Source organism: Cetorhinus maximus, chromosome 20, assembly GCF_964194155.1.
Source record: "Cetorhinus maximus chromosome 20, sCetMax3.hap1.1, whole genome shotgun sequence".
Classification (NCBI taxonomy): Eukaryota; Metazoa; Chordata; class Chondrichthyes; order Lamniformes; family Cetorhinidae; genus Cetorhinus; species Cetorhinus maximus.
This window is the reverse complement of record NC_135898.1, coordinates 25500427-25526527: the sequence shown is the minus strand read 5'-3', so window position 1 is coordinate 25526527 and position 26101 is coordinate 25500427. Positions and strand designations below refer to the sequence as shown.

The 26101-nt window shown below is 48.0% G+C and overlaps 1 protein-coding gene across 2 annotated transcripts in view; it reads right to left on the bottom strand.

Annotated features, from left to right (window-relative positions):
* Positions 1-2081: 2081 nt before the first annotated feature.
* Positions 2082-26101, bottom strand: part of LOC144694979 (hexokinase-2-like) — a 63092-nt gene continuing 39072 nt past the window's right edge. For both annotated transcript variants that reach the window (XM_078565800.1, XM_078565801.1), the window contains 11 exons: positions 22859-23014; positions 22368-22601; positions 21225-21529; positions 19943-20091; positions 17306-17425; positions 16213-16308; positions 14509-14608; positions 10894-11077; positions 9726-9881; positions 4982-5215; positions 2082-2315 (listed from right to left, as the gene is read on the bottom strand). In XM_078565800.1, the coding sequence (XP_078421926.1) occupies positions 2171-2315; positions 4982-5215; positions 9726-9881; positions 10894-11077; positions 14509-14608; positions 16213-16308; positions 17306-17425; positions 19943-20091; positions 21225-21529; positions 22368-22601; positions 22859-23014 (1879 nt within the window). In that variant the 3' untranslated portion in view covers positions 2082-2170. The remainder of the gene's footprint in view (positions 2316-4981; positions 5216-9725; positions 9882-10893; positions 11078-14508; positions 14609-16212; positions 16309-17305; positions 17426-19942; positions 20092-21224; positions 21530-22367; positions 22602-22858; positions 23015-26101) is intronic.

Sequence of the window (26101 nt, the reverse complement as noted above, 5' to 3'; positions counted from 1 at the left end):
CCCAACCCCCAAAATAAAACGTCCCTTATCAAGCAAAATTTGTTTCAACAAAACACAAGAATAAATAAACTATGCAAAACTCGAGGACAATCAAACCAATGCAACAGGCAAGCCAAAAGGATCCCTTGCTTATTTCAAGCTCACGCCTCTTCTCAAACCAAACAAATTTGCTCTGTATTATGTCCTGCTTTTGACAGCACAAAGCATCCTCAGATATTCCTTCTTGGCCTTAGTGAGTCCATGCGCTGGGTTTCGCCTGCTTCACCTCAAAGAGGCTCTTGACGTGAAGGTGCTTGAAGCGTTCAGTCGAGACCCATGCACTCTGCAAAATCATCCTTCCCCGGCGTGCAGTCACAGCAAGTAAAAACAGGGAAACTGAACGATCATTGCCTTCCACATGGAGCAGTATTAGCTCAGGGAATTATTGTGCTCCTTAACCTTGCTAACCTGAGGTTCAGGTATATTGCCCTCCCAAAAGTCCACATCCTTCAGTGCCCTGGAATATAATTCTAAAGGGAGTTACAACAAGAGGCATCCTGAGGCTAACCCAATGGCTACAATTTCCTGCTTTAGTCCAGCCCTCCCAAAGAAACCCATACCCCCACCCCACCCCCACCATGTCAGGAAGCAAATATCATTCCTATCAATGGACATGTCTAATATATGAACCAGGCATCGACTGCTCTGAGCCTAATATAGGGCAGCCACAGTGATAAGCTTTCCAGTGAATCCTCCACCCAGATCCCATTCAAGTAATTGACAACAAAATTACTTTGGTATAAAAATATATATCTATATATTTTCTTTTCCTTTCTTAAATTGAGAGCTCAAAGTTCCGGACATGTTTTCTGTGCTTTGCCACAAATATCTCCAAAGCAGCCGGCAGCAGCAGGAATGAGAGTGCGAGGGATAAATTGCAGACACGAGCCTCACAGCCCCTAGGATTCCCCTCAATTCATCCAGCCCAGCCCCCTCCTCAGGGTGAGAAAGGTGCACGGCTCCAACTCAGTGAGTGAGGTGAGAAGTCACTCACTGACCACCCCACCCCCCGCTGCACCCACACCATTGTTTGCTCCCGCACTTTGTAAAAGAGACAATAAATAATAGCTTGAAAAGATCGCTGGTGAATTCAGCCTCCCTTCATTTCCCGGGTTCGTACCTGATGTGTAAATGTGGCTCAGACTGGAAACCAAAGGAAGCTTCCAGCCTTGCCCGAGGACCTGCTCTAGAAGCAGAAAGATAGCTGCGGGGCGGCACTATGAGAAAGGGCGAGGGTCTCTCACTTGGTACAGACAGGTGAGCTCTGCCTGGAAGCCCGCCTTCCCCCCGCAACTGCCAGCACTCAGGCCCCCAGCATCAATGGAGCGAAGCCGCTGTGGGGTAAAAGGCTCCGAGCGGCCCCAGTTGCAGCTCCCAGGGGGAGACAGGCTCCGATCGGACACTCAGTTTGCGGGCAGAGGGGCAGATTCAGAGCCGGCCCATTAACACCGCCCCCTGAGCGGGCAACAAGCGAGGCTGGACAGCACAAGAGTGGGTGCGGGGGGGACAGCGAGCAACACGAGTGACTCAACATCTGCTCTCAGTCTGCGGCTCACATCCTTTCCAAAGGGACAGCATTTCTCAACCCGCCTGTGTCTGTGGGGTGGGGGGGCTCAGCTCCTCCTTATTCCTGTCATTTCTCCACACCGGGTGGGAGGGGTTAGGGGAGGGGTGGGTGGTGTGGAGGTGGGGGAGGAGGAGTGGGAAGGTTTGTGGGTGGGGGGAAGGGTGGGAGGGAGGCATGGGAGGGGGTCGGGGGGGGGATGTTGAGAGGTGGTATGGAGATGCAGAAGTGGGGTGGGGGCGGGTGGTGTGGGAGTGGGGGTGGGGCAGTGGGGAGTTGGAAGGGGTTGAGGGGAGGGAGGAGGTTGGGGCGTGTGATGTGGGGCTGGGAGGGGCAGGTGGTGTGGGGGTGGGAGGGGGGATGGGCGGGTGGTGTGTGTGTTGGGGGAGGGGCGGGTGGTGGGGGTGTTGGGGAGGGTCAGGTGGTATGGGGGTGGGAGGGGGGATGGGCGGGTGGTGTGTGGGTTGGGGGAGGGGCGGGTGGTTTTGGGGTGGGTGCTGGTTGGAGGGGGAAAAGAGGGATGCGTTCACTGCAGCTGGCACAGGAAGCTCGCTGCCAGTTTGCCCCCTAGTGCTGCCCAGCCTCTCGGAAGCGACAGGCGACTGCAGTAATCAGCGCTGCTCCCTTGCCGCTCCCATCTTCCGACTGCACGAAGGACACCAGGCATTTGGGTGCCAGGCGCTCGACTGTCTGATGCATGACTGTAGAGAAGCTGTAAAGGAGGGAGAGAGAAAGCTTCCATTAAACAAGGATCCAAAGCAAAATACAAATGATCAAAAAGCAGGTGGAAATAGGGAGCAGAGCTCAGCCATATCTCCTCTCTAACCTGTCCCTTCATTCGCTACCATCATGGCTGATCTACCTCAGCCACATGTTCCTGCCCAATCTCCATCTCCCTTAACTTCCTTACACTCCAAAGATCAGTCCTGAATATACTGGGCACCCACAGCTCTCCGGGGCCGATTCACAACCCTCTTGAGTGAAGAAAATGTCTCCTCGCCTCAGCCTTCAATGAGGCTGCGACCCTCAGATTGAGCCTCTCCGGCCAGACAACTCAACCTCTTCAGCACACAACCTGTGAAAATCGCCTCAAACCGAGGCATTCGAGGTGATGGTTTAAATGGAAACAATGTGCAGGGTCACGGGGGGAAAAGTCAGGAGAATGGCTCTGAGCTGTATAACGCTCATTCGGAGAGCCGGTGCAGACACGATGGGCTGAATGGCCTCCTTCTGTGTCGTAACAATCCTGTGATTCTCCGATGCTTCAATCCAATCACTTCTCATTCTCCTAAACTCAGCGGGTGTAGATTCTTTTTACTTATAAAAGAACGAGTAGGAAGTCTACATCAAGCTGTCCATCGTCCAATGATCCACATTAAACAGGGAGAGTGCGCTGACTGGAGCTCGCTCTACTTTTTCCCCACAGGGTCACTGCCTAGAGCTACAATGGTAAACACATGCCTACACATTGGTGACTGCTCTGTACCAGGAAGTAGGCACAACAGTGTAACCGAATTAAACACGTATCACTCAAATGATAAGCGTGTCCAATCTGCACACAGCCTGCCTGCTCTCGGAAGATAAGAGGAGGCACCCAAATCTCAATTCTTTCTTTCTGGAAGCTAAACAAACCCGGGGACACAGTGATATATCACATCAATTCAATCATAAAATGTGCCACAAAGGAAGCAGCCATTCAGATTCTAGAACTATCCCAGATCTTCAATTGGATCCATCAATTCTAATCTCACTTCCTTGCATTTTTAAAAAAATAAATCCTCCCTCTTCACATATTTATCCAATTCCATTCAAAACAGTATTCTAAACAACTGCCTCAATGTTTGTACCAAAATTTATATTCCGAAACACCTGTGAAAAAAAACTCCCTACAGTGATAATCCTGTCCATGTCTTTATTATCTCCCTACACCACACAGACTGCAGCGGTTCAAGAAGGCAGCTCACCACCACCTTCTCAAGGGGCAATTAGGGATGGGCAATAAATGCTGGCCCAGCCAGCAACACCATCACCCCAAGAACGAATAATTTTTCAAAATGACCCATTCACCAATGGGGACAATTTTTCCCTGTTCATCCTCTCAGGAGATTTTGGAAATATTGATCAGCTCCACCCTTCACACCCCCACGGACCTCACATTCCTGGCATCATTCCAGGGAATCTTCTCTATATAGTCTTTCCCTGGCTGGAATATTTTCCTATAATGAGAAGACCCCCCCCGGACGGAATAGCTTTCTCCAAATGTTCCCTGACCAATGCCTTCTACAAATTCAGCTTTGCCTCGGAGTCCCATCTGCAAGTCAAGCGGGTTGAGAGGTGCAGAGACTTGGGGCCCACAATCCAGGCTGGCACTGGAGGAATGCGGCTTTTCAGCATTTCAGGCATGACAAACTCCAGGGCACTCTTCAAAAGGGCACTGGGGGCTCCCTCCGGTGCTCTGGCCAATATTTAGCCCTCACCAAAAATAAAGTTACCCGGTCATCTGTCTCATTGTTGGTAACGGGATCTTTCTGTGATTCCTGAACCAGTGGCTACGCTCCGAAGTAGCTGATTGGCTAGGAAGCACTTTGGGCTCCCTGAGGTTGTGGGAAAACATGACATAAATGCAAACGATGGGCTTTCTTTAATTTGTTGGCCATCTTTTGCCAAAGGCCATTTATTTAAAGCTACACCTCCCTACCACTCTCAAAAATTTCAATTCCCATCACTTAGCCAATTGGATTCAAATGACACCAGAGCCAACACAATAATGAACCTCCAATTGAAAGATCATCTTTAAAATCCAAATGCAGAACGTCTGCCCTGTTGGGCGGAGAGGGTACCTGTGTTTTTTTTTAATTTTGGATGGGATGTGGGCATCGCTGGTGAGGCCAGCATTTGTTGCCCACCCCTAATTGCCCTCATGAAGGTGGTGGTGAGCCGCCTTCCTAAAGCAACGCAGTCTTTCTGTACTGGATTGGTACAACTGAGCGGCTTGCTCCGCCCTTTCAGAGGGCAGTTAAGAGTCAACCACATTCCTGTGGGCCTGGAGTCACATGTAGACCAGGCCGGGCGGCAGTGGCAGATTTCCCTCCCTAAAGGGGACGAGTGAACCAGATGGGGTTTTACCACAATCGATGATCGTTTCATGGTCACCATTAATCAGACTAGCTTTATATACCAGTTTATTAACTAATTGAATACTAATTTAACCAGCTACTGTGGCGGGACTTGAACCCACGCTCCCAGGGCATTAGCCTGGGTCTCTGGGGTTACTAGTCCAGTGACATGACCACCATGCCACCGTTATGTATGAGGTCGCTGAGCCTGGCCTTCTGAGATTGACCCCTGGCAAGAGCCCTCTTCCCTCGGCTGACTTACTGTGGGTGCAGTTTGTACAGCGTTCCGTCCATCCCAACAGTGACCTTGAGGTGCTCCAGGTTGCGGTTCTCCCTGATCTTGTCAACAACAGCCGCCATTCCTGCGCCGCAGAGCTGGGCCGCTCGGCGGGAGACCACTCCGCACACCTCCTTGACAATGATGCTGTCGTCACAGGTGCTTTGCAATCCCAGCTGCTGGAGGATGGCACGAACCTGAAGCAATGCCAGCCGATCACTGGAACAAGCAGAAAGGCAGAATGAGGGCACTCCCAAGCTTGGGTACACAAATACCAAAGAAACTTCAAGAGAGACAAATGTGGGCTGGTGGATTTTGGTAGGAAGACTATAAATATCACATAATCCTTGGATAAGAAGAATCTCAATGGGGTACAACAGCAAACAGAGCCAGGGCTTACAGTTAACACACAAACCGCTAAAAGCAGCAATTCAAGTTAATAAAGAGGGAACATAAACACTGCCACTCACCCCTAGAGGGATCGAACCGAAAAGCAAAGTTATGTTAAACTGACATAGAACAGGGCTGGTTCACCCCTAGAATACTGCAGTTCTGGTTTCCATATTATAAAAAGAATATTGAGGCAGATGCAAAAAAGGATTTACTACAATAATACCGGAACGGAGTGGTTATACCTAGCACAAAGATTGTACAGGCCGGAGGGCTGAGGGACCGAATAGATATTGTGAAAGGTGTCGATGGGATAGACATATAGAAAAGATTCGTCGGAAATCTCATTTCATTTCATTGAAATGTATAAAATTCTGACAGGGCTGATCTTTCCTCTGGCTGGGGGTGGGTCTGGAATAAGGGGTCACAGTCTCAGGATACGGGGTAGGCCATTTAGGGCTGTGACGAGGAGGAAGGTCTTCAGTCAGAGGGTGGTGAACCTGTGGAATTCTCTACCATAAAAGACCAAGTCATTGAATATATTTAAGAAGGAAATAGATAGATTTCTAGACTCTAAAGGCATCAAGGGGTATGGGGAGGGAGGGGAGTACGTCGTTGAGATAGAGGATCAGCCATGATGATATTGAATGGCGGAGCAGGCTTAAAGGGCCGAATGGCCTCCTCCTGCTTCTATTTTCTATGTTCCTATGAAATCCAAAACTGGGGGCCTTAAATAGAAGATAGTCACTAATAAATCGAATAGGGAGCTCAGGCCAAACCACAACCAAGGCGCAGAATCCTCTCTTGTGGAGGTGATCTCTTAACATTAAGTAATCAAATCATCTTATCAACACAATCTCGGGGGCGTACTCACTGAGCACTATTTTCAGGCCCAACAGGCTGGGATTGACTTCTACAAAAAAGGAGGCTGAGGGGTGACTTTACAGTGGTCTTCAAATCACGAAGGGGTTTGATCGGGTAGATAGAGAAGGGGTCGATATTTTCACTTATACAGGACTAGGGGCCACAATTATGAAACAGTCACTGATAAATCCAACAGGGAATTCAGGAGAAAGGTCCTTATCCAGAGGGTAGGGAGAATGTGGAACTCGCTACCACAGGGAGTGGTTAGAGCGAAATGCAGAAATGCGTGGAAGGGGAATCTGGATTAACACATGATGCCGATTGAATTCGATGATGGGGGGTAAGAGGCAGTTCATGTGAAGCCTGCCCAGCATTTGCCCCTCAACCAACATCACAAAAACAGATTATCTAGGTCATTATCACATTGATGTTTGTGGGAGCTTGCTTTGTATTGGCTGCTGCGTTTCCTATGTTACAATAGTGACACTGGCTGCAAAGTGCTTTCATGACATCCTGAGGTTGTGAATGACGCTACGTCAATGTGGGGCCTTCCTTTCTTTGGCAATGGTTGAAGCGGGAAGTGAGAATTGAGAAGTGGGAAGTGACTGCACACTCCAAGGTCCAGGGCTACGTGCTGAGGAACACACTAAAGCTTGGGGCAGCCGCAGAGAGAGGCGCAGTGGGGAAAAGGTCGCTAAGACCTTTCAGCCATAGTGCATCGAGGGGCTAGGAATTGTTTAGACCCCTTGGGCTGTATGGTTCACATTGAATGTGTACAGCAAATATTACACGGGTCACAATTGTACTGAAGCACCTCAGAGTGCAACATGATCTATGTCAAAAAGTTGAATATCATTGCACCCTCTTTGACGGCCATTTTGAGGTGTTTTCAGAAGCCTTACAGCACAGAAGGAGGCCATTCAGCCCTTGAGCCTGCACTGGCTCTCTGAACAAGCATTCCATCTAGTCCCACTCCTGTGCCTTATCCCCGTAACCTTGCACATTCTTGTTTTTCAGGTAGCAATCCAATTCCCTTTTGAATACCTCGATTGAACCTGCACCAGCCTTTCAGGAAGTTCATTCCAGACTCAAACCCTCTGGGTGACCAAATATTCCCTCACATCACTTCTACTCCTTCTGCCAATTATTTTGATCCTGTGCCCTCTTGTTCTTGGTGCTCCCTTGAGTGAGAACAGTCTGGCACTATTAATTTATAGGATCGTAAATTTAAAGTCTATTTTTGCAAAGAAAAAGTGAAAAGTGACCACACCAGTGTGACAGGGCATACTAGAGAGAGACAGAGAGAGAGAGAGAGAGACAGAGAGAGAGAGACAGAGAGAGAGAGAGACAGAGAGAGAGAGACAGAGAGAGAGAGAGACAGAGAGAGAGACAGAGAGATTGGGGCAAAGCGAGGATTCATTCTGTGCTCAATGACATGTGGCCAAGCTTGACATTATCACGGAGTGACAGAACTAGGAAAACAAGGCCTCACTGTCCACTAGGGCTGTGAACAGAAGAATCCCCGCAAAGCTTTGAAAGATATGTTCAAACAGCCGGCACCAAATCTCAGTTTCCATAACATTTATTTTTTATTCATTCACAGGATGTGGGCTTCGCTGGCTGGACCACCATTTATTGCCCATCCCTAGTTACCCTTGAGAATGTGGTGGTGAGTTGCCTTCTTGAACTGCTGCAGTCCATGCGGTGTAGGTACACCCACAGTGCTGTTAGGGAGGGAGTTCCAGGATTTTGACCCAGCGACAGTGAAGGGACGGCGACATATTTCGAAGTCAGGATGGTGAGTGACTTGGAGAGGAACTTCCAGGCTGTGGTGTTCCCATGAATCACCTGCCCTTGTCCTTCTAGATGGTAGGGGTCACAGGTTTGGAAGGTGCTGTCGAAGGAGCCTTGGTGAATTCTGCAGTGCATCTTGTGGATGGAACACACTGCTGCTACTGTGCATCGGTGGTGGAGGGAGTGAATGTTTGTGTATGTGGTGTCAATCAAACAGACTACTTTTTCCTGGATGGTGTCAAGCTTCTTGAGTGTTGTGGGAGCTGTACTCATCCAGGCAAGTGGGGAGTATTCCATCACAATCCTGACTTGTGCCTTGTAGATGGTGGACAGGCTGTGGGGAGTCAGGAGGTGAGTTACTCACTGCAGGATTCCCAGCCTCTGACCTGCTCTTGTATCCACAGTATTTATATGGCTGGTCCAGTTCAGTTTTCGGTCAATGGTTACCGCCAGGATGTTGATCGTGGGGGATTCAGCGATGGTAATGCCATTGAACATCAAGGGGCGATGGTTAGATTCTCTCTTGTTGGAGATGGTCATTGTTTGACACTTGTGTGGCATGAATGTTGCTTGCCACTTGTCTGCCCAAGCCTGGATATTGTCCATATTTTGCTGCATTTGGACATGGACTGTTTCAGTATCTGAGGAGTCGCGAATGGTGCTAAACATTGTGCAATCATCAGCGAATCATCAGCGAACATCCCCACTTCTGACCTTATGATGGAAGGAAAGTCATTGATGAAGCAGCTGAGGATGGTTGGGCTGAAGGCACTACCCTGAGGAACTCCTGCAGTGATGTCCTGGAGCTGAGATGACTGACCTCCAACAACCACAACCTTCTTCCTGTGTGCTGTGTACGACTCCAAAGAGTGGAGAGTTTTCCCCGATTCCCATTGACTCCAGTTTTGCTAGGACTCCTTGATGCCACACTCGGTCAAATGCGGCCTTGATGTCAAGGGCAGTCACTCACCTCACCACCTCATGCAATGCAACCTCACATCCTGAATGAAAAGGCCACATGGAGAGATTGTGAGGCCCAATGGAATGTACAGCAAAACTTCGAAGGAATCTGAAGAGCAAAAGACGCACCTCAACTCTTTGAAGTCTCCTGTTGGCTAATGGTGCACTGCACCGTGGGTGCTGAGAGGTCCGGAGTTTAATCCCTAATCTCTATCAAGTTACCTCATCTCACGCAGATTGTGGGAAAGGGACGGCGAAGGGCAGCTTTAGAGTGAGCCAGAGATGTGTGGGAGGCCAATTGGGAGTGACCCTGTGTCATGGTGGGAGTGAGTAGGGCTAGACCTGGCCAAGAGACCCCACAAACCCCTGTGCCTCGGACTCACATGAACACCCAGAAAGGATGATCCTTGGGAACCTAAATAAACACTTACAGGGCTGCAAGTCACAGAGTCATTAGGGGACAGGAAGTGGCTATTCGTCCCCTCCAGTCCATGCTGGCTCCCTGTGGAGTAATCCAGTCAGTCCGATTCTCCCCCCGCTCTACACCAATCTCCTTTTGAAATCACTGATCTCCTCCACTTCCACAACCCTCATGGGACAGAGTTGCAGCTCATTACAAATGGCTGTGTAAAAATCTTCTTCCTCACATCTCCTTCCCCGCACCGCCCCGAATCTCTTGCCTAAAACCTCAACGCTTTTTTGGTCAGACACGGTCACTCACCTCTCAATGTGAGACAGGAATTTGGTTTCAAAAATCCCCCGTGACTTAAGTCTTTCAGAGATTTTCCCTCGGAACAGCAGCCCTCGCTTGGTGAAGCTGATAAGAATGTTACGCACAATCTCTCCCAGGTACATGCCGCTGATCATCTTCTCGTATCTGCAGCGTCAGTCAGAAAGGGACAGATGTCAATACCGTTTCTCTGGGCAGAAGCGCTGTAAGCAAATACCAGACAAACTGCCTATAACAGCACCCCCGTCACCACTGTAAACCTGTTTTATGCTTCAATCCTTCTAACGGTCAACTCCTGTCCCTATTCAATAATGCAAGGCCTTCCATTCTAGTTAGGAAATGAATGAGAAATGTGGCCTGAACAGCCAGCCATGTTGGGAGGTCAGTGCGTTTAACAGACAGAATCGCACAGTACAGAAGAGGACCTTTGGCCCATCGAGTCTGCACCGACATGTGAGAAACACCTGACCTACCTACCTAATCCCATTTACCAGCACTTGGCCCATAGCCTTGAATGTTATGATGTGCCAAATGCTCATCCAGGTACTTTTTAAAGGATGTGAGGCAACCCACCTCCACCACCCTCCCAGGCAGTGCATGCCAGACCGTCACCACCCTCTGGGTAAAAAAGGATTTCCTCACATCCCCCCTAAACCTCCTGCCCCTCACCTTGAACTTATGTCCCCTCGTGACTGACCCTTCAACTAAGGGGAACAGCTGCTCCCTATCCACCCTGTCCATGCCCCTCATAATCTCCCCTCCTTTCCTGAACTCTCTGAATCTTGCTGCTGCTTGGACCCTGGTGACTTTCTAACGCCTTATCCCAAGCAACTATTGTTTATATAGAGTTACTTCAAAATATAAGCAATTTATATATTTATGTAAAATAATTACTTCAAAATGTAGGCAATTTCTACATTGGCAACAGGACATCCGACCATCGCTTATATATGAACTGAACCCAACCAGCTGACATTCCACACCTCCCAGTGGGAGGACACCAGGCAAGAGTCCTGGGCACTTCCAACTGGTTTCACTTCCCTGGTGCAGCAATGCTGCAGCTTCCGTAATGTCACCACCGACCAGAATGACAGTGAGTAGCGCCGAGCGGGATCGGATGTGGTCGGGAGTTTGGGAATGCTCCCCGGAGTCACCATACCTCTGCTTGCCAGGATTCAATGAAAGTTGGTCCACGTCGCGGTCAAACTCTGTCCTGACGTCGTCCAGGCAGCCATCGTCCCCAAACGCTCCCCACTCCATGTTAATGCACATCCGTCCCTCATCGCCTTCCACCATCTCCACATTCTTCATCTCTTCCATGTAACAGGCATTACAGCCAGTTCCTGCAGACAGGAAGCCACTCAAGGTGAAGCAGCTTCTTGGAACCACAGAAGGGGCAACAGCAGCAAATCTTTGCAAAGCGCCATTAACATGGTAACACATCCCAAGGCTTCTCACAGGCGTGATATCAGTTATCAGCAACATTTGACACTGGTATCACACGAGGAGATTCTAAGACAGCTGCACAAAGCCTTGGTGGAAGAGGTAGTTTACAGGAGTTAAAGTGGTGAAGTGGGGAGATTTAAGGAAGGGCTTCTAAAGCTTAGGGCCTCCGCTACAAATGGTGGGGAGTGATTAAAAATCAGAGATGCTCAAAAGGCCCCAGATTCCGGGCATTTCACAAGATTGTGAGGCTGGAGTTAGACGGGAGCGGGACAAGGCCATGGAGGGATATGAAAACAAGGGAGGAATTTTATTTTTTCTTTAAAAATCATGTCGGAGAATCACGGGGACATAAGGTTGACGTTGGGAGGAGGGGAGTCAGTTTAGAACATGGACAGAGTGTTGTCCAGGTTGATTGGCAGCTAGGGCCAGTGAGCTTAGAAGGGTAGAGTATGGATGGACACGCTTGCAGGAAGGGCTCCCATGGCAACAAAGACCCAAGAGATGTGCAGGATTGATTGGCAGACAGGAAAACAGTGGCACAGGAAGCAGAGATGGCAGAGAATGGGCTTCATCCCAGGTCAATTAATTCCTGATCAGCATTTGGGACCAAGACATCTGTCGGGCAGCCATTAGCTCAGTGGGCAACAGCAGCAGTGGTGACAAACTGAAGGCTAGACAAAGTTACTTCAAACTGTAGGCAACTGAATAGCAGGTCAGAGACACAGCAGTGTGTAGGCCAGTGGAGTGGTGGGGGCTCAACAGGAGTTGGAAGCCAAATTCAAGCAAAGATCCAGCATTCGCTGATGAAGACAAACAGCAGGAATGGCCAGGATGCCCAGGTAACTCTAAACTTGGTGTCAACCCGTAGTTAGGTTAAAATGCACCCACTATTAGAGTCAGGAGAACTTAAAGAGGAGCTTCGGGTGGGTGGGGGGGGGGTGGAGAGAAAGACCACAAGATGGCAGCTGATGGCCAAGGCTCAAGTTGCAGGAGAAAGAAACTCCCGAGGGAACTGCCAGTGAAGTGAAAGGAATAGCGATCTTAATACTGGATCCAGAAGCCAGGAGAATATTGATTATTGCAGAAAAAAAGAGACATACTGTGCAAGCTTTTCATCTTGCACTCATCAGGACAGACACAAGAATACCAAACTGTAAAGTAAACAACAATTTATACTGCACGAGAAAAGGGTGCTGATTGGTTGGCAACCGGATGCTAATTGGTTGAGGTGTTGCCATGGAAAAATGCCCCCATCTTTTTGTTTAATTGAAAAAGGCGCAATGCCTGGACATGTTCTTTCTGTTTGCTGAGGACAGGGCCGTGCCTATGAATATATGTAGCTGTCAGCAAGTGTAAGTGAGCCAATGTTTAGAGCCTGACTGATAATTTTAACTTAGGTTGTTTGAGTAATTCTTAGCGCGTTCAGAATTGTTCATTAAATGCTGTCCAATCATGGAATCACATTTAACGTTAGACACTGCGTTCTGAGTTTGCGAGCACGGGCTGGTTGAGTATGGTCAATACGCTACTTATTGTGAACAGCCAAAGGGACATACTGTTTGATATAATCCGACAGCCATTGGGACATACCGAAATAGGACATATCAAAGCTATCCTGCAGGGAAATGGCAACCCTGATCAGATCATTGCTCACTGTGTATTGCACATACTCACGAGTGGCCCTTAGGCCAGCACTCATGGCCCTAAAAAGTGCCCAGTCTACCTCAAATTGCCCTGGAAGGGGTACATTTGAGCAACAGGTGAAGCTGGCCATTTCAGGCTGCAACTATGCAGTTGCAACATGAGTGGTATTGTCCACTAACTGGATTCTGCCATCACGCCAAACAGACATTCTGAAAACTCAGAATGTATTGCCTAATATTAAATGTGATTCCGTGATTGGACAGCACTTACTGTACAATTCTGAAGGTGCTAGACATTATGCCTACCACACTAGTGAGTAACGTGGTAAATACATTTCAGTGCCAGTGTGATGCCAGGTATGTAGGCCATTCGTCCCAATGACTGGCTGATCGTAACAAACAGCACATCCCTTCGGCTGTTCACAACAGGGACAGTACTGACTGTACTCAACCAGCCTGTTCTTTCAGAACTCAGAACATAGTGTCCAAGATTAGATACATTTCTGAAATTGGACAGCACTTTCTGAACAATCCAAAATGTGCTAAGAATCAATTTAAAATTATCAGTCAGGCTCGCAAGGTTGGCTCATTCACACTCACTGGGAGCTACATATATCATAGGCAGGGTCCTATCCCCTGCAAGCAGAAAGAACATGTCCAGGCATTGTGCCTTTTTCAATTAAACAAAAGCATGGGGGCAACTGTTGCCTGGTGCATTCCTCACGGCAATGCCACGACCAGAGTTGACTTGCCTTTTTTGAATTGAAACAAAATCTTATGGGATAACTGCTCCCCAGTGCATTCTCCATGCCAACGCCTCCAACAATGTCCACTTGCCAACCAATAAGCACCTTTCCTCACGCAGTATAAATCGCTGTTCCCTTTGAAATTTGGCATTCTTGCATCTGTCCTGATGAGTGCAAGACAAAAAGTTTCAACAGCATGTCTCTTTTCATCAGCAACACTCAAGATCAGAATGTTAATTCCCGGCTGAGAAAATTTCACATGGAAATGGAGAAATTGAGGGGACAGATAGTTCATGGTCTGAAGTTGTTGAACTCAATGTTAATTCTGGAAGGCTGTAAAGTGCCTAATCGGAAGATGAGGTGCTGCTCCTCCAGTTTGCATTGGGCTTCACTGGAACATTAAAGCAGACCAAGGACGGGCATGTGGGCATGAGTGCAGGATGGTGAGTTGAAATGCCAAGCGACAGGAAGGCCTGAGTCATGCTTGCACAAGTCGAGTGCTCAGAATGGATGAGCTGAGTGATCAGAATTGTACAATAGTAATTGAGAGATCCTTGTCCAGATGCTCCATTTACTTTTATTCTCACCTCCAGTGACCTTGTTCACTGACCCCAGCATGTTTCTCTAGCTCTCATTCACTTGTCCTGCAATGGTAAAACTCAGGCTGATTCCCCTGAAATGTTCCCCATTTCTCAACAGAACAAAAGAATAGAGAGCCAACTAAAGGACAAGATAAAACCAAACGCTTTAAACAGCTCGAGGTGCCCTCGTCCTTGGAGCAGAGTCACATATTCATTAGGGAATAGTGAACAAGGGGCTTCAAATCAAAAGCAAACATCAACTGGATTCAAACTTTGAAAAGCGGGTTCTCGCTTCCCTAGTTTAACCCGAGAGAGCCTTGTTGAGACTTGGAACAGGGGGTTTCATTTGTGTACTCACCGACTATGAGGCCAACTTCACAAAAAGGATCGTCATAGCCACAGGACATCATTGTTCCGACCGTGTCATTAACGATTGCCACAACATCCAATTCAAACTCCTGAAAGGTAGAGGTCATGAGACAGAATCAGTTAACAAATCCACATTCCAGTTCACAGGCCCAGTGTCCAGAATGTCTGACATCCTCTGATGTTAACATTCGAGACAGGAGCAGAAACTGGAGAAATCAAACAAAAAATACTGGAAAATCTCAGCAGGTCTGGCAGCATCTGTGGAGAGAGAAACAGGGTTAACGTTTCGAGTCCGTATGACTCTTCTTCAGAGCTAAAGAGAAGTAGAAATATGATGCATTTTATACTGTTTAAGAGGGGGTGGAGCCGTTGGAGCAAAATAGAAGGTCAGGGATAGGTGGGAGCTCAGGAGAGATTGACAAAGATGTCATGGACACAAGACAAAGGGAGTGTTAATGGTAGTGTTAAAGACTAAAGAAGGTGCTGATGGCGGCATAAAGGTAAATAGCAGAATGTGTAAATAGCAGAACAAGGGTCAGCGCTCCATGAAAGCACAACATAGAAACAAGTGACAGATGGCCCTGTGGAGATGGATGGAGTGAGGGAGAAAAATTGAATTAAAAAGGGTAACAATGGAGGAGAGAGTTTACGGTCTGAAGTTGTTGAAAGGCTATAAAGTGTCTAATCGGAAGATGAGGTGTTGTTCCGCCAGTTTGTGTTGAGCTTCATTGGAACATTGCAGCAGGCTGAGGATGGACATGTGGGCATGAGAGCAGGGTGGTGAGTTGAAATGACAAGCGACAGGGAGGCCTGGGTCATGCTTGCGGACTGAGCGAAGGTGTTGAAAGAAGAGTTTTGAATGCCTCTGGCCCCATCACTCATTTATCACCGCAAGAAAACAAAACAGCTTTCTGGAAATCAAGAGACCATTCAGCTTCGGCCTAATACGACCTTGAAACTGAAGCTCAGACTTCAGCTGAACACCGGTTATTACAGAGTATTTCAGAATATTACCAAGAATTTACACAGTGTATCAAAACCTACTGGAGTAACTGCATTCTGGGCACTGAAACTCAGGTGGGAGTGAGCATAGCACAGATGAACCAGAATGACATCTGCGTGAAAAGGGTTAAATTACGGGGACAGCATTGTTCAGCTTAACTCCTTTGATTATTGAAGATTAAATGATGATTTAATTGAGGTGTAGGGATGATTACAGGAATTGAGAGAGGCAGAGAGAGAGAGAAAGAGACAGAAAGAGAGAGAGAGAGAGACTGACAGCGAGAGAGAGACAGAGAGAGAGAGACAGAGAGAGAGTGAGAGAGAAAGAGAGACAGAGAGAGAGAGAGACTGTTTCCTCTAGTAGGGGAATCCAGAACAAGATGTTATAGCCCTAAAATTAAACCCTCCTCACTTAGGATGGGAAGTCAGAAACAGCTTCTTCACACAGAGGGTACTGGAGCTCTTTCCCATCAAAAGCTGTGGATGCTCGCGAGTCAATTCCAAATTTCAAAACTGATAGACCTTTGTTGGGTGTTAGGAGTGTGCAGGGATATCGAATCAAGGTACAGATCAGCCACCGTCTGACTGAATGGCGGGGCAGAAGATGAATGGCCTCCTCCTGTTCCCATGTACTGCCACCAGATGGGGATGTGGGCGCAGCAGGCCTGTTGATGGGCCAACCCTTGCTTACCTCTCTCCTCCTGATGGCTTCCCGGAGGAGGTCGACAACATCCTCTCCCTCACAGCCCGTCGCTTTGAACCCTTTGGTCCACTTTAAAAGAATGCCCTGGAGAGGATAAAAAAGACAAAGGTCAGTGACAGAGCTGCCATGACCCGTGGATGCCCCTGCGTTGCTCACTTGCCCACCTGGGCCCTCTCCCTTATAGACCCTAACACCAGGTCAACTATCTTCTCTCAGTCTCCACCGGGAGGTGACTGGCCCCTCAACTCCGCCCTCCCACCTCCGAGGGCTTCCCCGATCACCAACAAGCTTGACTGCCTTAAAGTGATCTTTTTAAATCTAATCAGATGTACTTAAAAAAGGTAACAACTTGGGTTAAGAGGTTCTGCAGATCTTTAACACTTTATTCCTGTTGATCTTAAGACAGGGAGGAACAAAACTAAGAAACAAAGAAGTGTTTTCAATTGTTGCCTGCACCCAGCACTGTTGGGTGAAAACTATTGGAGAATAACGCAGAATAAAGTTTCACCCTTCCTCAATGATATGACAAAAAATACGCCAGAAATGCACACAGTTTCACTTCTCCCTCTCCCGCAAGGGCAGGATTTTTCCACAATATTCCCTCGAGTCACTTCACCAATCGCTAAACTCTGGCGAGTTTTCCACGCGCAATTTATCCCAATTGGACAGGGCCACGAATGACCAAGCTCATTTCAGTTAGAGCCACTAGGGGCTCAGAAGGAGAGCATCTGGCACATCAACTTCATGCCAGCCCTCTGTGGGTTTAAGGATGAGACGAGAAGAGGAAAGGTTAACCTTATTAGTTTATATCTGAGCCAAATGTTTTAAAAACATATCGAGCCAACACACACTATTTCCATTTGAAAGTTTCCATTGACAGGTTCGACAGGTGTAACCCACGTAAACATTGATGGTGTGCGGATGTTAGTCTGTGACCCCGACACAACTGAAGCAGAAGCTGTGTAAGGCTCCCTCACATCCCACTGCCTCTGGGACTACAGCACCAACTAGTTATCCTAAGTGGTTCTCAGCCCCATCTCCCCTACTCGGTATTGAATGAGGATTGATGTGTATGACTGACCTGATCGAGCTTCCTCTGCTCACAGGGGAAGGAGAAAGTGAAGCCCAGTGGGAGGACACAGTCCTTCATCCCCATATATTCCAGAAAATCGGAGATGCAGTGGACAATGTGGTCAAATAGCTGCAAGACAAACAGAAACGTGACATATTGCAACCCGTCCGATCCCCAGTAAACTGCCTGAACCTACACCCAGCACGATTTATACCTGCGATGCGCTTTACACTGCCTGGGGGCCCACCAAAAAGCGCTCCGCACCCAGTGAAGTGCAGTCAGGCTTGTAATGTCGGAAACTACTACAGGCAAGTTTCACACAGCACTAACAGCAATGGCATAAAGACCAGATAATTGCTTCTAATAATGTTAGGTGAGGAATAAATATTGGTTAGGTCACTGTGAGTAACTTTTTTTTGCATTTGCTCGTGGGATGCAAGTGCTGCTGGCTGGGCTGGGATTAGAATAGTTCGCTACTTGTTTGACCAGCGCAGACTCGATGGGCCAAAGGGCCTTTTTCTGTGCTGTAGACCTCTATGACTATGACTTATTGCCCATCCCTAATTGCCTCTTGAGAAGGTGGTGGTGAGCTGCCTTCTTGAACCGCTGCAGTCCACGTGGTGTAGGTACACCCACAGTGCTGTTAGGGAGGGAGTTCCAGGATTTTGACCCAGCGACAGTGAAGGAGCGGTGATATATTTCCAAGTCAGGATGGCGAGTGGCTTGGAGGGGAACCTCCAGGTGCTGGTGTTCCCATCTATCTGCTGCCCTTGTCCTTCTAGATGGTAGCGGTCATGGGTTTGGAAAGTGCTGTCTAAGGAGCCTTGGTGAGTCGCTGCAGTGCATCTTGTAGATGGTACACACTGATGCTACTGTGCGTCGGTGGTGAAGGGAGTGAATATTTGTGGATGGGGTGCCAATTATGTGGTCTGCTTTGTCCTGGATGGTGTCAAGCTTCTAGAGTGTTGTTGGAGCTGCACTCATTCAGGCAAGTGGGGAATATTCCATCACACTCCTGACTTGTGCCATGTAGTTGGTGGATAGGCATTGGGGAGTCAGGAGGTGAGTTACTTGTTGCAGGATTCCTAGCCTCTGACCTGCTGTTGTAGCCACAGTATTTATATGGCTTCCCTGAGGAAATACGGTAAGTCAAATGCTGCCTTGATGTCAAGGGCAGTCATTCTCACCTCAGCTCGGGAGTTCAGCTCTTCTGTCCATGTTTGAACCAAGGCTGTAATGAGGTCAGGAACTGAGTGACCCTGGAAGAACCCAAACTGAACATCAGTGAGCAGGTTATTGCTGAGTAACTGCCTCTTGATAACACTGTTGATGACCCCTTCCATCACTTTACTGATGATCAAGAGTAGACTGATGGGGCAGTAATTGGCCAGGTTGGATTTGCCTGCTTTTTGTGTACAGGACATACCTGGGCAATTTTCCACATAGCCGGATAGATGCCAATGTTGTAGCTGTACTGGAACAGCTTGACTAAGGGTGCAGCAAGTTCTGGAGTACAAGTCTTCAGTACTCTTGCTGGAATATTGTCAGGGCCCATAGCCTTTGCAGTATCCAGTGTCTTCAGCCGTTTCTTGATATCATGCGGAGTGAACCGAATTGGCTGAAGACTGGCATCTGTGATGCTGGGGACCTCCAGAGGAGGCTGAGATGGATCATCCACTCGTCACTTCTGGCTGAAGACTGTAGCAAATGCTTCAGCCTTATCTTTTGCACTGCTGTGCTGGGCTCCTCTATCATTGAGGCTGGGGATATCTGTGGAGCCTCCTCCACTAGTGAGTTGTTTAGTTGTCCACCGCCATTCCCGACTGGATGTGGCAGGACTGTAGAGCTTAGCTCTGATCCGTTGGTTTTGGGGCTATTCCATTCTGGCGACACCTCCTGTGGTTGGCACGCGCCACCATGATGACCACTTCAGCAGCTTGGCATCACTGAAAATAACAATCCACCATGACACTTGGCAGCTTTGTGTGTGGCACCCATGACAGAAGCTGCCTCTCGAGGATTGGCCTCTTCAGCCATCAGTAAAGGTGCACCATTTGGAGACACGCCATCTGAAATAGATTTCCTTGCTGCGTGTCCATCATCTTTTGTGGGTGGAAGGATTCTGGAACCATCTATCCCATGCTGCTTCACTGTTTGGCATGCATGTCATCCTGTGCTGTAGCGTCACCAGGTTAACACCTCATTTTAAAGTAGGCCTTGTGCTGCTCCTGGCATGCCCTCCTGCACTCTTCATTGAACCAGGATTGATCCCCTGATTTGACGGGAAGGGTAGAGTGGGGGATATGCCAAGCCAAGGGGCTACAGGTTGTGATTGAATGCAATTCTGCTGATGGCCCACAGCACCTCATGGTCACCAGAAGAAAGAGAGATGAAGGGGAGAGCGGGAAGGGGAGGACAAGGGCAGAGCAGGAAAGGGGAGGGTGAGGGCGGAGTGGGAAGGGGGTGACAGGGAGGAGGGGTGAGAGTGTGTTTGCTTATAAGAGGAGACAGTAAATGATACACCCATGGAATTCTCAACAAAACCCAGGTCCAGGAGTTGGCTGTGATGATGCTAAATCCTCCTTTCTGGTGAATCTAGAGAAAGGCCGATGTCCACATTGACCTGGCCAGCAGCCTTGTGCTCACCTCCTCTCCTGTTCCTTCCATGGCGTCCATGGGGATAGCATAGATCTTATTATGCATCTCAACAGCTCGACGCTTCCCACTCCGAATCTTCACCATCAACACTCGGAAATTTGTCCCACCGAGATCCAGCGCCAGGAAATCTCCCTTTTCTGGGATAGGGAAAAAGAAAAAACAATCAGCTTTATCTGAAGTAAATACAACCCAGGGCATGTTTAAAAATAAACCAGTATGGGGTAAAGCTCTCTGTGCACTAACCCAAACATTCTCATCCCAGGGCACAGATAAAATTCACAGTAAAAACTATCCCCATATCACCCTAAATTAGGTGCACCACAGCCGGGATACAGATTCCTCTCATGTCTCGATTAAAATCACAATTCCCTCACAACCTCAGGAAAATTACTCTTTAAGCACCATTTCTATTTCCAAACTGGGGTCCATTCTCAACAAAACAGGAGGCTGAGGGGTGACCTTATGGAGGTCGCTCAAGTTCTGAAGCCGTTTGATCGAGTCGTCCAAAACCTGGGATGACAGATTCAAGATAGTCACCAATAAATCAGATAAAGAACCCAGGAGAAATGTCTTCAGCCAAAGAGTGCGATTGTCCAGCCCTGGCCGCTTCCGGGATCGTCCAGTCCTGCTGAAATGTCAATGGATTTACGGCTGGGCTGCCGAATCTCCTGCGGCGGGTCCCGCCGTGGTGAGGCTGGAAAATCCCAGCCATAGAGTGGCAGGAATGTGGGAGTCGCTGAATGTGAAGTGGCCTGTGTCTGTGCTGCAGGCTCAACACAATACGTGATCTAATTCGTCAAACCACTTTAACCAAGATTCTCAATTTAGCTCTAACTCGTGTTGAATTCATGTTATCAAAATCAGGGCACTTATAGCCAAAGAGAAAAGAACATTAACCAATGCCTCAGACTTGAGTATTGCAGAAGGGAAAAAGAGACATGTCGAAGCTTTTCATCTTGCACTCATCAGGGCATTCGCAAGAATAGCAATGTCGGGGGAAGCAACAACTTTATACTGAATGGGAAGAGAGTGCTGACTGGTTGGCAAGTGGACTCGCAGACAGTAGAAAGTTGTTGCTCCCCCTGACATTGGCTTTCTTGCGATCATCCTGATGAGTGTAAGAGGAAAAGCTTCAACAAAATGTCCTTTTTCAGCAATACTCGAGTTCTGTACTCCCAAACGACAGTCAGACTAGGTTGAGACTCAGGTCAAAATCTGAACCAACAGTGGATTAACCCACTCCAGGATTCAGCCCTGATCATTTCAATACCTGTTCCGTCTGGGGTGGAGCGAACATAAGTCGCTAACATCTTCACAGCCGCCGCGGAATGGGTTTCCTTCTTCAACCCCCGTTCCATTTGCATCCTCATCCTTTTCTTCACCTCCAGAAGCTGCTCATCCCTCAAGAGAAAGGCAGACAAAATCTCCTCCCTCATCTTTTGCTGCTTGGCCAGTCTGTAGGCCACCGCTGTCACCATGGCAGCACCCTTTCCGCTCCCATCTTCGGAGGGCATGAACCGCACTTCGCAGGTCGGGACCAGCCGTCGCAAAGCCTTGTGCAGCCGCCGGGCAAACCTATTGAAAGGGAGCGAAGATTCAGTCAGGCCATTGCTGTCATTACTTGAATATTGCTGAAAAAGAAAAGACATGTTGAAGTTTTTTGTCTTGCACTCATCAGGACACTCTGCAAGAATACCAATGTAAGGCAAAAACAACAATTTATACTGTATGAGAAGAGAGTGCTGATTGGTTGGCAAGCAGACTCTGGTGGAGTTGTTGCCATGGAGAATGCACCAATGATGATGACTGACAGTTAACTTCCAAGCATTGTTTGAAATTTAAACCAGGCAGCTGGACCCTGATTGGTCAAGGCATTACCCTGAGGAATGAGTCAGCGAAAGGCTGTCATTTATTTTGTTTAGCTGGAACAGGCGCAATATGTTTACATGTTCTGTTTGCCTGTTCCAGCTAAACAAAATAAATGACAGCCATTCGCTGACTCATTCCTCAGGGCATTGCCTTGGCCAATCAGTGTGGTTTAAATTTCAAACAATGCTTGGCAGTTAAGCGTCAGTTACCACCGGTAGCACATTCTCCAAGGCAACAACTCCACCAGAGTCCACTTACTAACCAATCAGCACTCTTCTCATACAGTATAAATTATTGTTTTTCCCTTACATATGTATTCTTGCGGAGCATCGTGATGAGTCCAAGATGAAAAGCTTCAATATGTCTCTTTCTTCAGCAATGCTCAAGCTCTCTGCTACCAAATAACTATTTGCTCTCTTTACAGGAGGATAAGTAAACGTGAATGTTTAGAGTTGTAAGCGTTTGAAACCATCCCCATCCTTTTAGCATTAACAGCAAGTTCATGACGTGACCTAAAGAAAAACTCCAGCTACTCATTTCTTACTGTGGATGCTTCTTGTAGACAGATCCATCCACGCCAATGGTGGTCCGCAGTCTTTGGACACCTTTGTTCTCCTTGATACGTCTCAGGACAGCCGCGAGTGTGGCAGCACAGAGGTTCGACGATCGAGTCGATACAATAGTGCAAATCCGCTGGGTTGCTACACAGTCATCGGGGGTTGGCTGCAGACCCAGTTTGGTTAGAATCTCTTGTGCCTTCTGCAATCCATCGCTGTCTCTGAAGTAGAAAAGAAACAATTTCATTCTCCTTACGCCCAATATCTTGATTCCCAATTGCTCTCTTACACTAGAGATTCGATTCCTCTGTGAATCATGGCCCTTATAAGATGTTTTGGAAACAGGCCCATCTTTGCCATCTCACCACATCTCCAATCTCTCTCCCCCACCTCTTAAACTGAGTACAGTAGTGCAGTGCTCGCAAAAGTGATCCAGAGAACAAGAGAGATATTGGACTGGGTGGAACTTTATACTTACTTCTCTATTGCTGAGACATATCTTGTCTCAAAGTGCCCCTTGATGAGCAGTTCTGGTGAAATGTTTCCACCAAACAGCAATCCATCCTTAGCCATCTTCACGAGGATAATTCGAACAAGCTCGCCCATGTACATTCCACTGATCATCTTCTCAAACCTATAGGACGGAAAGGAAAGGGTTAATTGGCTCTGCTGTGTTTGTTGTGGCCTGATTCGTTGACAGATTGACCTTCCTTCCATCATAAGGTCAGAAGTGGAGATGTTCACTGATGATTGCACAAAGTTCAGCACCATTTGCGATTCCTCAGATACTGAAGCAGTCCATATCCAAATGCAGCAAGACCTGGACAATATTCCAGGCTTGGGCTGACAAATGGCAAGTAACATTCGCGCCACACAAGTGTCAGGCAATGACCTTCTCCAACAAGAGAGAATCCAACCATCGCCCCTTGATGTTCAATGGCATTACCATCACTGAATCCCCCACTATCAACATCCTGGGGGTTATCATTGACCTGAAACTGAACTGGACTAGCCATATAAATACTGTGGCTACAAGAGCAGGTCAGAGACTGGGAATTCTCCAGTGAGTAACTCACCTCCTGACTCCCTAAAGCCTGTCCACCATCTACAAGGCACAAGTCAGAAATGTGATGGAATACTCCCCACTCGCCTGGATGAATGCAGCTCCCACAACACTCAAGAAGCTCGACACCATCCGGGACAAAGCAGCCCACTTGACTGGCACCACATTCACCACCTTAATCATTCACTTCCTCCACCACTGACACACAGTGGCAGCAGTGTGTCCCATCTACAAGATGCACTGCAGCAACTCAACAAAGCTCCTTCGACAGCAACTTCCAAACCCACGACCACTACCATCTAGAAGGACAAGGGCAGCAGATTGATAGGAACACCACCACCTGGAAGTTCCCCTCCAAGTCACTCACCATCCTGGCTTGAAAATATATTGCCGTTCCTTCACTGTCGCTGGGTCAAAATCCTGGAACTCTCTCCCTAACAGCACTGTGGGTGTACCTATACCACATGAACTGCAGCGGTTCAAGAAGGCAGCCCACCACCACCTTCTCAAGGGCAACTTGGGATGGGCAATAAATGCTGGCCCAGCCAGCAAAGGCCACATCCGTAAACGAATAAAGAAAAGGAATCCACCAGCAATGTCCACTCATGCAGCATTGCCAACACAAACACATGAAAGTGAGAAAAAGACATGTTGGCCCATCAGGCATGGCTCACAAACATGATGCCTGACAATATCATGACCAGGCATGTCCATCCTCCCTCCATCCATGCTGTTCCCCCCCACCACCCTGACTCCATCCCGATTCCCAATCATGTCCTGGAAAAGCAAACAAAAAAAAACAGAAACCTGGGACCAAAAAGGGGAAAACACAAACTGCTTCAATTCTTTTTCAGCCTACCAGGAATGAAACCAGTCCACTGACCAGGGTTACTCCAAAGTCAACTTCAATTTCACTGCTAAGTTCTCTAATTTGTGCATTTTTTTTGGTTTGTAGATATTCCACGTCGGGTTGCCAACTGTGATTCAATGTATTCCTGGAGGTTTCATCACATGACTTGCCCCCACATTCCAGCTCTTAGCCGGCCAACACATCCAGCCTTGTGATGTACTGCCTTCCTACGCCAATTGGAAAGCAAAAAGACTCACTACCCAACTGGATGATACTTGACCGTCAGCCTTTCCACCCCGCCCATTTTTGATATTTTCATATCCAGCCAAGAGAAACGTTCAAAGGAGATGAAAAAAAAGCTTATCCTTTTTCATGTCCCGATGGTATTTCTCTAAGATAAAAGCAAAAAACTGCAGATGCTGGAAATCCAAAACAAAAATAAAAATACCTGGAAAAACTCAGCAGGTCTGGCAGCATCTGCGGAGAGGAACACAGTTAACGTTTCAAGTCCGTATGACTCTTCAACAGAACTAAGTAAAAATGGAAAAGAGGCGAAATATAAGCTGGTTTAAGGGGTGGGGTGGGACAGGTAGAGCTGGATAGAGGGCCAGTGATAGGTGGAGATAACCAAAAGATGTCATAGACAAAAGGGCAAAGAGGTGTTGAAGGTGGTGATATTATCTAAGGAATGTGCTAATTAAGGGTAGAAAGCAGGACAAGCAAGGTACAGATAGCCCTAGTGGGGGTGGGGTGAAGGGAAGGGATCGAAATAGGCTAAAAGGTAGAGATAAAACAATGGATGGAAATACATTTAAAAATAATGGAAATAGTGTCCTGGAGCGTGATCTTCAATTCCTGGAGGCTCCAGGCCAGTCCTGGAGCGTTGGCCACCTAAATTCCCTGTGAGCCCCTCCAGAGCTCAAGTGCTGACACACTGCTTGCAAATTGCGAGCTTCTGTTTGAATTTCCCCAACCCGCCCAGCCCCATTTTCTCACGTGTGCTCTTCAGATTTTCCTCGGCAGGCACTCTTGGCCCTCGCCGAGGTGGTTTTTGTTCAAGCGTCAGCCTAGGCAGTGGGTGCGGGTGACTATTCAGCTGTGAAGGCATCACAGTCAAGCCCGTGCATGCATTCACATTTCCCAGGGAGGTGGCACTGCATGAGGAACTCTAACAGATTATCATCTCATTCAGAGGCACAATGAAACAGACCCTACTGACAGGGAACTCAGTCCAGACCAAAGGTTCCCTTCCACTTCGAAAGAACGTTTGTGGTCATTGGAGGAAAGGACACGTGTCAGGCCTTAGGTAAGCAGGCTGACCCTTATTTGCAGCTCGTGCTAAGGTGGTGAGCCGCCTCCTTGAGCCGCTGCAGTCCATGTGGCGTATGGTTTGGTTTTCTGCTTTAGAGAAACCTGCTATGGTTTGTTTTTCTGTAGTGTGTGGACACAACTGAGTGGCTTGCTATGCCCTTGCCCTGCCAGTTAAGGACAGCAGAGTCCCTCCCCTGAAGGAAGCGAGTGAACTAGATGGGTTTTAATGACAATCATACCCCTTATTAATGAGAGTAATGTGTTATTCCAGAATGTTGCCAGGGCTTGAAAATTGCAGCTATGAGGAGACATTGGATAGGCTGGTGTTGTCTTCCTTAGAACAATGAAGGCTGAGGGGGTGACCTAATTGAGGTGGACAAAATTATGAGAGGCCAAATTAGGGAAGACAGGAAAGACCTGTTTCCCCTGAGGGGTCAATTACTAGGGGGCACAGATTTAAGGTGATCGGTAGAAGGATTAGGGGGGGCATGAGGAAA